The sequence below is a fragment of the Agelaius tricolor genome, unplaced genomic scaffold, assembly GCF_023055355.1.
Source record: "Agelaius tricolor isolate 1412-34295 unplaced genomic scaffold, bAgeTri1.0.p SCAF_12, whole genome shotgun sequence".
NCBI classification, from domain to species: domain Eukaryota; kingdom Metazoa; phylum Chordata; class Aves; order Passeriformes; family Icteridae; genus Agelaius; species Agelaius tricolor.
In genome coordinates, this window is record NW_027269272.1 from 24524867 (window position 1) to 24538716 (window position 13850).

Below are 13850 nucleotides of genomic sequence, written 5' to 3' on the forward strand. Positions count from 1 at the left end.
CCTTGGCTTCCCTTGCTCCACACAAACCATCCCTGACCCTCAGACACTCCCAGAGCTGAGGGATTTCACATTTCCTGGCTGAAACAACTCCAGCTTCCCTGGAAAATTCCAAAGGCACCATCCCAGTGCTGTTTAATGCCAGAGCAGCTACAAAGGTATGAAGAGCTGAGTTAATACTCCAATATTTGGTGGTTTTTAGTACTTCTCACAATTTATTTCAGTGATGCATCCCTATCCATACCTGAAGCTGTTTATGAAGATGAGTTTCCATCTGGGATGGCTGTGTTGGGTCAATTTTGGGGCACAGATTTAACAAAATTCTTCAATTCTGCTTTTAATGTGACACGGACAGAAATTCAAGAGTTCTGTTGAGAAACGGGATGTGAGAGCCAGAATGGGGTTTCTTTTTCCAAGTGCTTTTCAAATCCCTTGTAAATGCTGATAGGCAAAATGAGGAGAATTTATGACAGCATAAAATAAAACCACCCTTCCCATAAAACTTGATTAGATTTATTGATTATCCAATAAAAACCTAGAGCTGGGCTTTAATAAGCTTCAATTAGGGTCCAAACTGAGAAGCATTTTGAGCTCCTCTCTTTCTGTAATCCTGCTCAAACCAGGGTGGAAAAGCAAAAATCAAGTCAGACTTTCAACATTGCTGGGTTTTCCAGTGATTCATGGATCATTGGGTGAACGCCCAGGGATAAATCCAGCCTGGGGGTGGAATCCATTCCCTGGATTTCAAACACAAAAAGTGTCCATGAGAAACCCACAGGTGAGGATGGGTTTGCAGAGTGTTTTCAAAGGTGACATTGACTTCCAAAGGAGCTCCATCTCAAGGAAAAGTGATTCCCACCGATCCCAGCACATCCTGGCTGGTGAGAATCCCTTGGGAATGCCCAGCAGTGGCTCCAGCACCCCAATCCCACTCCCACCTGCCCCAGACTCCAGCAAAGCAGCACAAAGAAAACAAAAACCCAACCAATTTTCCCAAAGGATAAATTCTTTCAGCCCCACTGAAGCTTTTCATGCTCCCAGCAGTGCTGATTTATTGGGATTGCTCTAGGAAGTTTCTCCAGCTGCAAAATCCCTGCACCTGACCAACGGGAACGATTTTTCCCTTCAGGATAAAAATGTTTTTGGGGATTTTTCAGCAGGCCTGGGAGCCCCCAAAGAGCTCCTGGGAGGATGAGTTACTGCAAGCAGCAAATGTTTCTCTGTTTAAATTAATCAGGGAGCAGTGAACAGCCGCAGCAGCTCCCAGGAGAAGCTCTGCAGGGTTTTTGTTTTCCTTGGCATCTGGGGAGATGGGTCGGGGCTGTGCTGGGGCAGTTCAGTGCCTTTTGAGGGCTTTCCCAACTTAAATCCAGGGTTCCACCCTGCCCCAGCACTCTGCAGATCCTTCTGAATAGTCTGAATATTCTACACCACATTTTGCCTGATGCATATTCAGCTTTTCTCTAAAGCAGCAAAAAAAAAAAAAAAAAAAAAAAAAAAAAAAAAAAAAAAAAAAAAAAATCACTATTTTCCCATGAAAACAGAGCAGAGCAGGACATTTCCTTACCCAATATTCCTGTGTCTATTATGGAGTAATATGGGCACATGAGCTAAAATCCAAATGTTTCCTGTGCTGAATTCAAACAATTCCAGATATTGCTGTCTGTGGGGTCACCTCAATCCTGGAGCTGTTGATATCCCTGTATTTACAATTATACCTTGTTTACTCAGAATAAACTCACTAAAACTGGTTTTATTTTCTGTCACTTTTTTGCTCAAGTGCTTCATTTTAGTTTTAAAATTACTTTGCAGGGCCTTGGCTGGGTTGAGTTTTTCTCCTTGATTACTCTTTTGGGCTGCCAAGAGATGCTGTAATTCCAATTATGTCACAGATGAATTGGGGCTCCATTGGGAACAGCAGCTCGTAATTTGGATTTATCTTTTTCTTTTAGGAAGGTTTTATGAGGAAAAAAAAAAAAAATTAGGCCCTTTTTTTTTCCCCCCCAAGTTATTTTCCTTAAAGTGACTGAGTCAATTAGAACCAATTGAGTGGAAAGATTTCAGCTGGAGGTAAACAGGGATAACAACAGCGATGAGGGAATGGGGAGATAAATTTGGAAAAAAGCTGTGGTGTGGCTGTTTAGAACTCTGATTACTGCTCCAAGAGCCTGGAGCTTAAAATACCTGAATATTGTGGCTTTCTGCACAGTTTTGGTGGCATTTTTGTGTCCACAGGTGGATCTGGAATGTCCAACCCATCCTTCAACACCACAGCTCCAAAGGTTCATTGCTCTGGCTGATCCCACAAATATTTTTATTCCAATTCCCCTCACACAGCTCAACATTATTTCCATATTTTGTAATGAGAGGAGGGTTTACAAGTAATTTTACATAATAAATTTATTGTTTATAAATCCATTGTAAAGAATAAATTTATGAAATTCTTCATAAACCCCAGTTGCCAATCTACCAGCAAACCCTTGCAGCTTCCCAGAATTTCCCTGAATTCCTCATCAAATAAATTAGGGATGGAGGTTTGGGGAACTCTCCTCTGTACAGGAAACCCTCATTTAAAAGCACAAATTGAATTTTCTGGCAAAGAGAACAGAGAGAGCAGAGCTCATCACAAAGATTCAGTTTTTAAGGATTAAAGTGACATCAACTCCCTCCCCCCTAAAATCACCTGGCCTTTGAGAGATAAGGATTAAATTGTATCAAACCTCCACCTGAGGGATGAAGAAAAATCTTCATTTTATTCTTTATTTTAAATAAATATGTATTATTTATTAAGCATTCTTGAGGTTATGCTTGAGTGAAGTATTAAGAGTTAAACCCCCATTTTAGGGCTTTTTTTGGGGCCAAAGTCCAGCCCAAAATCCAGATTTTACCCAGATTTTGTTATTCCTGCAGCTTCTCAGCTGGGAAAACGCACAAGACACAAAAGGAATTTAAATACAGAAATATGTAGGATTTTTAAATCAAAATAAACACACAGAGATGCCCCAATAAATAAACACCACTGTGGGCCCAAGCTTGGCCTTTCTAAGGCATCAAATCCTAAATGGACCCTCCCTAAGTGGAAGGGACAGGCTGGGAGTGTCCCCCCATCCCAAAATCCAGGAGCCCAGCCCTGAGGGGACAAAAAGAGCCCGAGGATGGGGTCACAGTGACTCCTGAGCAGGATCACAGCCCACCCATCCCATGCTATGGAAACCAACAATCCATCCATCCCACGCTATGGAAACCAACAATCCATCCATCCATCCATCCATCCATCCATCCATCCATCCCACGCTATGGAAACCAACAATCCATCCATCCCATGCTATGGAAACCAACAATCCATCCATCCATCCATCCATCCATCCATCCATCCATCCATCCCACGCTATGGAAACCAACAATCCATCCACCCATCCCATGCTATGGAAACCAACAATCCATCCATCCATCCATCCATCCATCCATCCATCCCACGCTATGGAAACCAACAATCCATCCATCCATCCCACCCTATGGAAACCAACAATCCATCCATCCATCCATCCCATGCTATGGAAACCAACAATCCATCCATCCATCCATCCCATGCTATGGAAACCAACAATCCATCCATCCATCCATCCATCCATCCATCCCATGCTATGGAAACCAACAATCCATCCATCCATCCCACCCTATGGAAAACAACAATCCATCCATCCATCCCACCCTATGGAAAACAACAATCCATCCATCCATCCATCCCATGCTATGGAAACCAACAATCCATCCCACCCTATGGAAAACAACAATCCATCCATCCATCCATCCCATGCTATGGAAACCAACAATCCATCCATCCATCCATCCATCCATCCATCCATCCATCCATCCCATGCTTTGGAAACCAACAAGCCATCCATCCATCCATCCCACCCTATGGAAAACCAACAATCCATCCACCCATCCCATGCTATGGAAACCAACAATCCATCCCACCCTATGGAAATAACCCATCCTTCCTATGGACACAATCCATCCATCTATCCCACCCTATGGAAAAAACAACCCATCCATCCATCCCACCCTATGGAAGCAATCCATCCCTCCTATGGACACAATCCATCTACCCTATGGAAACAACACATCCATCCCTCCCAGCCTATGGAAATGACGGCCCCTCCAGCCATCCATCACTTCCCATAAAAATAACCCATCCATCCCACCCTATGGAAACATCCCATCCATCCCAGCCTATGGAAACAATCCACCTCAGCCTATGGAAACCCTATCCCAGCCCCAAGGCCAGCTCCTCTCGTTTCCCAAGGAATTTCCGTGCGAATTCCCGGCTCGGTCGGTTCGCAGCGCCACATTGCCACCTGCTGTCCCTGCCGCGTCCCCAAAGCCGCCGGGAGCAGAGCCCGGCCGGGCTGGGCTGCTCCGAGCTCAAGCAGGACCCCGAGACAGCACTTTGCACACAAAGGTTTTGGTTAATTAATTAATTAATAGAGCTACAAGAGATGAGCTCCATGCGGCACCAGAGCTGCTCCATCACTCCCTGCTCAGAAGGAAAACCAGGAATGGTTTGGGGTGAGGGAAGGACAGGGAGGGGTAACAGGCAGGGCAGAGGCAATGTGGGGAAGTAAATTTATCACCAGAGTCGGGTGATGAGAAATAAAACTGATAATAATGAGAATAAACCAATTCCTCCCTTCTTCCCGGGCTCAGCCTCACTCCCAGCAGAGGGATCAGGGAATGGGGGCTGCAGGCAGCTCATCCCAGGTTTTCCCTCCTTCCTCCTCAGGGAGAGGGCTCCTCTCACCTCCCGGTTCTTCCCATGGGATCCCCCAGGGCTGATCCAGGGTCGATTCCCACGGGATCCCCTGGGGCTGAGCCAGGGTGGATTCCCATGGGATCCCCCGGGGATGATCCAGGGTGGATTCCCACGGGATCCCCCGGGGATGATCCAGGGTGGATTCCCACGGGATCCCCCAGGGCCGATCCAGGGTGGATTCCCACGGGATCCCCCGGGGCTGAGCCAGGGTCGATTCCCATGGGATCCCCCGGGGCCGATCCAGGGTGGATTCCCACGGGATCCCAGCCTCTGCCCTGCTGCTCTGTGGGGTCCTCCCAGGGCAGCAGAAGGATCTGTGCTCCTCCATGGACTGGATTCCAAAGGGATCTCAGCTCCTGCCCCCACAATTCCACATTCCTCTCTGCAGCTCCACTGTTTCCCCCCGCCTAAAAATTCCCCAAACCTTTATCCCAGACACTCAGCCTTGTCCAACAACGGGCCCAGTGCCATTGGCTCCATGGGACACAAAGGAAGATCCTGGCAGAGAAATCCCCCCACTCCCAAATCCTTGCCCCACAAGGACACAGTCGGATGCAGAGTCCCAAAAGCCAGCCCAGGAATTAACCCTGGCACACCAGGTGAGCTGTGCACGGCTGCACTGCTGCTCAAACAGCTCCTTCCACCCCAGCAGATCCATCCCTGCACCATCAATCCCAGCCCTGCAGCTCACAAAACATCTTGTTTTATCAGCCACACGCCCAACATGAGTTTTTAAGTTCTCCTGGGGCGCTGCCCTGAGTTCTCTGCAGCAGATTCACCCTGCAAGCACAGCCCAGCACCTCCTGCTGCAAACACCCTCCGCAGCTCTCCCTGAAAATCCTGCAGAAAAGCCCATCAAACACAGGTTTAAGGTGGGAAGAAGCCAGCTGGAACCTGGGTCTTAATGATTGTGGAAAAAAAAATACTCTTGTAAAATTCCACTAAGTCTCCTAGGCATAGAAAGTGGGAAAAAAAATTAAAAATCAACCTAACCCTTTTTTCTTTCCTCAGGAGCACCAACAGAACATGAGGAAAACAAGGCATGAGGCTGTCCTTGCTAATCCAGGCCTAAGTTGCAGCCTGCTCCACAGACATTAATCCTCCCTGCAGCTCCCAGCAGCAGCTCAGGAGGGAGCAAACAGATGGACAATGACTTATCATTGGAGAGACTTGGATCAGCAAGTTAGAAATTCAGATTTCCACAGGAAAAGCAAGTTAGTCATCCAAACAAATGGATATGCCCTTGGGAGATGAAAAATCTGGATAGCAATGGAGCTAAAATAAAACCTTAAAAAAAATAAAGGCTGTTAGTTTGCAGAGGGGAGAAATAAAGTGAATATGAGGAGAAAAGAGCCACACAAAGCACAGACAACTCTGCTAAATGCTTTTTATAATTTTTTTTTTTGTGGGGCCACATTTATAACACAAGGAAATAAAGACTGCTCTGACAAACACTGAATAGATTTGTCTCTGTAGCATCCAGGGCCATATATTTGTGTTTTTCCCCAATAATTCCCATCAAAAGGTGTTTTTCCTCCTTTCAAAAGGGAAAACCTTTCAGCAACCAAACAGCTGCAAGCAAAGCCACAGAATTCAAAAAAAAAAAAAAAAAACTAAGGCACATTTTAGCTGAAATGTGGGAACTTGGAGCAGGATATTGTATTTGCAACCCTGGTTAGAATCAATGAAATCCATCCATTTTCATCCAAATAAAAAAAAATAAAAAATAAATTTAAAAAAAAAAAGCAGAACCAGGGGCTTACCTGGGACAGGGAATGGAAATCCAGAATAGCAGGAGCTGAGTGAGGATCCAGCCTTTAATCAGCCAAGAGCAGCTCCCTGATCCCAAATAAGTACAGAATCCCCACCTGGCCCCTATTATCCCTTTGGTTAAGCACCCCAATCCCTCAGGCTGCACAGTGGGATTTGTCCTGGGGCAAACACAGCTCAGCTGGAGAATTCCTGATGGCAGCAGTGGCTTGGGGACACCTGGAAAAACCCAGGGCAGGAAGCACAGGCAGACACCAGGTTCTGCTGCTGATGTTCCTCTGGTTCAGAAACACAGCCCTGCTCCTAAAATCACAGAATTGAGTGCTAACCTGTGGAATATTTGATTAAAAACATGGAGAACACCACAAAATGGGTGTTTTTATGGCTTTGGAATAATTTTTCATAATTACTGACAAGAGCTGCTGGCCTGATTGGAACCCTGAGCATTTATTGTCTTCTACCAGTGTCAAAATGCTTCGCTGCAGCCTGAAGAGGGGACAGTTTTGCCAAACAAAATAAAAGCAGGAGTGAAAGGCAACAAATATTTTGGCTTTTTTTTTTTTAGCAAGGCTCCATCATGAGACAAAGAACATCCTCAATCAATCCATTGTCATTCTGCCACAGCATGAAAAATGAGGAAAAACAGCTCAAAAATGAGGAATTTTTTTTTTATTCTTCAATATTTTTAAGGTGGAAACCAGCTTGGATTAAGGTTTTCTGGTCAAATGGTCTCTGTGAGGCTTTTTAAACGTTCCCACAAATCCTCTGAGCCATCACAGGGAGTTCCAAAGTCTGTTCTTGGTGCCTCCTCCTCCTCCCAGCAGCCCAAGGATGAGCCCTCAGCATCAGAAGCTCAGAACCTGGTGGTCTGAGTGGACCAGTAAAGCTAAATATTCATCTCTCAGCTACTTTTGAAAGTTTCAGATTTATTTTTGTTTAAGAACAAGATTTAGGAGGGTTTTTTGCGCTGACAGAATACTCTTTTACACAATGCTTTATGTAATTCATGACCAAGACTAAAGCACTAAATAATACTGATTCAAGGATAAAAGAGCTTTAAATCTTTTCAGGTGATTTCAAGGAACCCTCTGCTCATGTTCCCATCTGGCTGATCCCAAGAATCAGATAAGGATGATCCCAAAGATGATCCCACAGCATCAGAGGCTCAGAACCTCCTGGTGGTCTGAGTAGGCCAATAAAGTAAAATATTCATCTCTCAGCTACTTTTGAAAGTTTCAGATTTATTTTTGTTTAAGAACAAGATTTAGGAGGGTTTTTTACACTGATCTAATATTCTTTTAGACCAAGACTAAAGCACTAAATAATACTGATTCAAGGATAAAGGAGCTTTAAATCTTTTCAGGTGATTTCAAGGAACCTACTGCTCATTTTCCCATCTGGCTGAGCTCTATAAATCAAACCCTGGCATTTTTATCAAAATCAGATGTGATCAGAACTGATTCCTAGAGGGAGCCTGGGCCATGCAAGGACTGCAGGAGCTGGGAAGGAGTTTAATTCCATGATTTGAATATTCTAATTACAAACTGTGCTGGGAGATGCCCTCCCCGTACTGGTCCTGTTGGTGCTTGGACAACGGGCAAAGGATGCATGACTTCTACTAATCCATGCCTTGCAAATATCAACATTCTTGTTAAAACCTCACAAAAATAACACCTAAACCAAGGCGCTGCCCTTTTCTCCTCTCACACCCAGAGGGAAAAGACGTTCCTCGGGGTTATGAGCTCACAGAAGGACCTCAAAACCATCGGGGTAGAGCAGGAACCCCGTGAAGACGCTGTCGTCCTCTGCGCCGGCGTAGAGCCCGTTCCAGTCCTTGCCAGCCTCCAGCCACACTTGGTCACCCACCCTGAGCTTGAGGATGGTCAGGAAGGAGGCCTGGTCGATGTCCTGGCCGTAGAGGGTGTCCCTGGCCTTGGCCACCCTCCTGCTGCTGGCCACGAGGCTGAGGCGCGCGGGGCGGCCGCGCACGGTGACGTGGTAGGAGAAGACGTAGGCCCCGGCCACGCTGCAGTTGAACTTGCCCGTGGCGGGGTCGTAGTCGCGGCGCTCGTCGAACCACACGCGGTCAAACCTGATGGGCACGTTGGGAGGAGGGAAGGGCCGCGACAGCCCCACGCTGAAGGCCGAGCGTGGCGCCTTGGGGACGTCCCCGCGGGCGCCCTTGGCCCCGCGGGAGCCTTTCCTGCCCGGGGCACCGCGGCCGCCCTTGGCGCCGGGCTCGCCCTTGGGCCCGCCGGGGCCTGCCACGCCCGCGGGGCCCACGTCCCCTTTGTCGCCCTTGTGGCCCTGCTCGCCCTTCTCTCCCTGCTTGCCGGGCACCCCCCGCGTGCCCTCGGTGCCCGTGTCCCCCTTGCTGCCCTTCTCGCCCTTGGTGCCCCCTTCCCCTCTGTCCCCCTTGGCCCCTCTGCCCCCTGGCTCCCCACAGTACCCCTTCTCCCCCGTGTCCCCCTTTTCTCCCTTGTCCCCCTGTTCTCCGCCCGCTCCCGGCTCTCCGGGGTCCCCCCTGTCCCCTTTGTCTCCTTTGGTGCCGTTGTCACAGGTGTCCCCTTTAGCCCCCTTTTGTCCCTTCAGTCCAGGGAAGCCGTAGCTGCCCTTGTTGCCTTTGGCTCCAGCTTCACCTGGGGGGGGAAAATGAAGATTAAAACCAATAAAACAGATTAAAACCAATAAAAAAGAAGGTTAAACCAAATAAAATTGGATTGCTCTGGAGATGGAAGGACCATCCAAAGGGGTTGGTCGTTCCATGCTGTTGTAAAACCCAGAGCAGAGGGAAAGGTCAGAGCAATCCTGGATTTTCCAGAGCAATCCTGGATTTTCCAGACCTACCTTGCAGCCCAGGTTTCCCTGGATAACCGGGGCTTCCACTTGCTCCTCGCTCCCCTTGCTCCCCTTTTCCTCCTAGGACATTGCAGCATTGATTAATTAATGAATTCATTGGTGCTGGTGCCTGCAGCGCAGCAAACACCACACCCTGCTGGGACTGTCTGTGTGTGTCCCTCACTTCGTTAATAAAAGAGACCTGAGCAATGTGGGGTTTGAGGAAACACCTCCAGGAGGCTGAGCTGGATCCCACAGCCCTGAGCACCACCTCACTCCCCGATCTCTGCCCCTCTGCCAGGCAGCTACTGCTGTTTCACGGAGGATGGAGAGCGTGACAGCTCTGCATTCCTCATTCCAGGCTGGCCAAAAAGCTTTCCCAGGAGTGAATCGCTGCCTAAGGAGTGGCAGGGACTGAACAGCCCCACGCTCTGCTGGCACCCCAGGTGATTCTCCAGAGGCAGCAGCAGGATCCTGCCAGGAGAAAGCTGCTCCAAGCCCCAGATGAAGGGCAGGGTTTCCTTTCAGGAATACTGATGGATAATGATGGCTCAGCATCTGAACTGAAGCTCTTTTGCCTCAGAGATTGAAATTGAAGTTGAAATGCATTTTACACCTGCACAGATTTTACACCTGCACACAACTTCTGTGGTGGCTTTTTTACCTCTGTCCTTCATCCAAAGCAAACTGAACCCAGATTTTGAACTCCTGTTCAGAACAAGAATTTTTGAGTGAGATCTTTATGAGCAGCTGCTCCTCTTCCACCTGAACAAACACTGCCACCACCTGAGCTCCTGTCCCTGCACTGATGCCAGCTAAACCTCTCCAGGGCTCAATCCCTTGCAGAAATCTTCTTTTGCTTTAAAGAATATGGGGTTTTTAATAATTTTCTGGTATTTTATGAGAACAGCAGCATTTTCCATCATTTTCCATTGGTCTGGTTTTTACCTCTTTCTCCTTTAGAGCCTTTTGGACCCTGAGGGCCGGGGGATCCTGGCAGCCCTGGCAGCCCAGCATCTCCCTTCTCCCCCTTGGGACCTGTAAAATCAACAAAATCATCTCAGTAACTCCAAGGTTTAACTTCTAAATAACATTTTCATCAATACCTGAGCAGTGTGGCATTGAGGAGTGCATATGAGGCGATTCCATCACCTTGGGAAGAGCTGCTTGTTTTATTTGACATCATCAAATCTCACAGCTTTGCCTTTCACTCTGGGCCGTAGTTAAAGACTTTTTAAAACCAACTTTGAGCTGCCTCAGAGCCACAGGAGCTCAGAGGGTCACAAAGCATCAGAAATTAATCTGTCTTTAATATCTGAGGAGCTGCCAGAGCTTTGGAATTGTCCCTTTCCTTAAGGAGAATTAATTCTGCCAATATAGAAGGGGAACCTGGGTGAGAGCTCCACTCTGCAGAAAGGAGGGATTGAAATTCCTTCCCTTTTCCATTCCCTTTGGAATCCAGAGATTCCCAGTGCCTGTCTGGCACCTTCAGCCACCACAGGGACTTTTCCATCAAGAGGTGAGAGATCAAATTCCCTTTACAGCCACCACAATTTCCATGAGCCAACCGTTCCCAAGCCATGGGAAGTGAAAATCCCTGGAGTACATTGGATTAAAGGAGAATTATTTCATGATTTTCCCACCTTTCCTCAGATGAATAGTTCCTATCTCCAATATTAGTGCTATTAAAGTGAACTTTTACAGGCTAATGCACTATTCATTAGAGCAGGAGCAGAATTAGGTGCTCTGTGGATGTGTATTTTAGCAACAGAAAGAAGACACAAAGTGTATTTTATTAAATATTTAGGTCCTTTATAGAGACCTGCTTCTTATTTTTAAAATTGAACACAAATTTTTTTAAATTTCCTCTTTTGCAATGGGGAAAAAAAATCAAAAAATAAAAACATAAAGAAACCTTCAGTAAAGATGCAAAACTGCTTGAAGGTAGTTTTGGGGGTCATAAAGCTGTGGTTGAAGTGAATGTGAAATTAGAGCTGTGAATCCAAGGGGCCCAGGGCAGGGACAGAGAATTGAGGAGCGTGGCCTTCTGCCAGCAGGGATTTGGGATGGTCCCAAAGGAATTCCCAAACTCACACTGGTGGTTTGTCACTTCCAGGATGTGGCTGACATTCACTCTTCTGCTCTGGATTTACACAAATCAGAGTCACACCCCACATTTTATAGAAGCATGGAATCACAGAATATCCTGAGCTGGAAGAGACCCACCAGGGTCATCCAGCCCAGTCCCTGGCCCTGCCCACACACCCCAAAATCCCAACCTGGGCATCCCTGGCAGCGTTATCCAAACGCTTCAGGAGCTGTGGCAGGTTTGGGAACATACCCATTCATTCCCTGGGGAGCCTGGGCAGTGCCCACCACCCTCTGGGGGAAGAACCTTTCCCTAAAATCCTAATACCCACCCCAAAGCTGCCCTGGAACAGCTCCAGCCCTTCCCTGGCTACTGTCCCTGTCCTGGGGAGCAGCAATCGGAGCTGAGTTAGGGGTTAAAGAGAGATTGATTAGGAGTAGCTGAGTTAGGGGTTAAAGGGAGATTGGTTAGGGGTAGCTGAGTTAGGGGTTAAAGAGAGATTGTTTAGGGGTAGCTGAGTTAGGGGTTAAAGAGAGATTGATTAGGGGTAGCTGAGTTAGGGGTTAAAGAGAGATTGTTTAGGGGTAGCTGAGTTAGGGGTTAAAGAGAGATTGTTTAGGGGTAGCTGAGTTAGGGGTTAAAGGGAGATTGATTAGGGGTAGCTGAGTTAGGGGTTAAAGGGAGATTGATTAGGGGTAGCTGACTACACACTGTGTATCACTTAACATGTACTGTGCTTGCAGAAGTCAGATGAGAGAATGCAAGGCTGTTGTGATAAGGAAGAGAAGAATGCAGGGCTGCTGTCGAGGAGGATGTTTGGGCCCCTAAAGCAGCCAAAACCACGCAGCATCAGAGCTGCAGATCGCTGAGATCTCCCCTACCAGCTGCACAAACCCTGCCAACGATTTCCCGAGGGAAAAGCCGCCGGATTTGGCGTTTGCAGCCCAGCAGAGAGGGCTCGGCACACCTGGGGGTCCCGGGGGGCCCGGCCAGCCCCGAGGCCCCACCGCGGGCGGGCAGCAGTCGCAGCAGTTGAAGAAGAACTCGGCCGAGTCCAGCGTGGAGTTGTCCAAGGGGGGAAGCGTGGGGAGCTCAGCTCTGCTCAGTGGGGTTTTCCCCGGGACAGACGGGGGAGCTGCCGGGGACTGGGGAGGTCTGGGCTTGGTGTAGAGCACGGCCGGGGTCACCTTCAGCACCGCCAGCGCGGGCACAGCCAGCGCCAGCAGCAGCAGCAGCGGGACGGGCCGCGGGCAGCGCGGCATGGCAGCGGCTGTGGGAGACACACAGACACACAGACAGACAGCAAAACCCTCCTCGCACCCTCTGCCTCGCCCCCGTGCCCTCAGCTCTCTTCAGAGAGTTTCCCAAGGGTTTCTCCTGGGGGAAGGCAGTGAGAACATAAGAGAAAGAAGAGAAAATAATTCGTATCTCTATGGGCTGCTCCCGTTTTTGCACGTGTGGAATGTGCTATGGGGATTGTTTGCCCAAAGTGATTTGGTTTATTGCACACCGTGAAAGTGGTTTTGGGTGATTAGCCAATCACTCAAAGATGTGGCCTGGCTGTCTCAGACAGTCACGGGGTTTTTTAGTATCTTAGTATAGTATAGTATAGTATAATATAGTAGAGTATAGTACAGTTTAGTATCTCTATAGTATAGTATCTCTTTAGTATAGTTATAATATAGTATTAGTGTAATATAGTATAGTTTTAATAAAGCAATTGTTTGGCATTCTGAATCATGGAGTCAGGGCACATTATTCCCTGGATGATGATGATGATTATTATGATAATAATAATAATAAATTAATATTATTATATATTATATTATATTATATTATATTATATTATAATAATAATAATAATAATAATAATAATAATAATAATAATAATAATAACAGGAGGATTGCCTGTTTCTCCTCTACTTCCCTGAAGCCAAGATAATGCCAGGGGTGAGGCCCTGGCCCTGCTTCCCCTGAGGAGTTGTGGCTGCTCCATGCCTGGAAATGATCAAGGCCAGGCTGGGTTGAAGGGGCCTTCAATCCCATCCCGTTCCATCTCTGGGACACCTCCCACTGTCCCAACCCTGTCCAGCCTGGCCTTGGGCACTGCCAGGGATCCAGGGGCAGCCACAGCTGCTCTGGGAATCCATCCCAGCCCCTCCCAGGGAGGAATTCTTTCCCAAAATCCCACCCAACCCTGCCCTTCTCCAACTCCAGGCCATTCCCATCACTCCATGCCTTTAGGGAACAGTTTCCCTCCAGCATTCTTGTAACCCCCCTTTGGTCCTGGAAGGATATGGAGAGAATTCCATAATGATTTCAGAGTCCAACACAACTACA

General features: G+C 47.7%; 1 protein-coding gene across 1 annotated transcript; it reads right to left on the reverse strand.

Moving 5' to 3' along the window:
- Window positions 1–8326: 8326 nt before the first annotated feature.
- OTOL1 (otolin 1) lies at window positions 8327–12772 on the reverse strand. Its single transcript, XM_071437016.1, has 4 exons — window positions 12478–12772; window positions 10370–10459; window positions 9431–9502; window positions 8327–9222 (listed from the first exon to the last, which is right to left on the reverse strand). Exons 1-4 carry the CDS (start codon window positions 12770–12772, stop codon window positions 8327–8329), a joined length of 1353 nt encoding a protein of 450 aa, XP_071293117.1.
- Between the last annotated feature and the right edge of the window lie 1078 nt (window positions 12773–13850).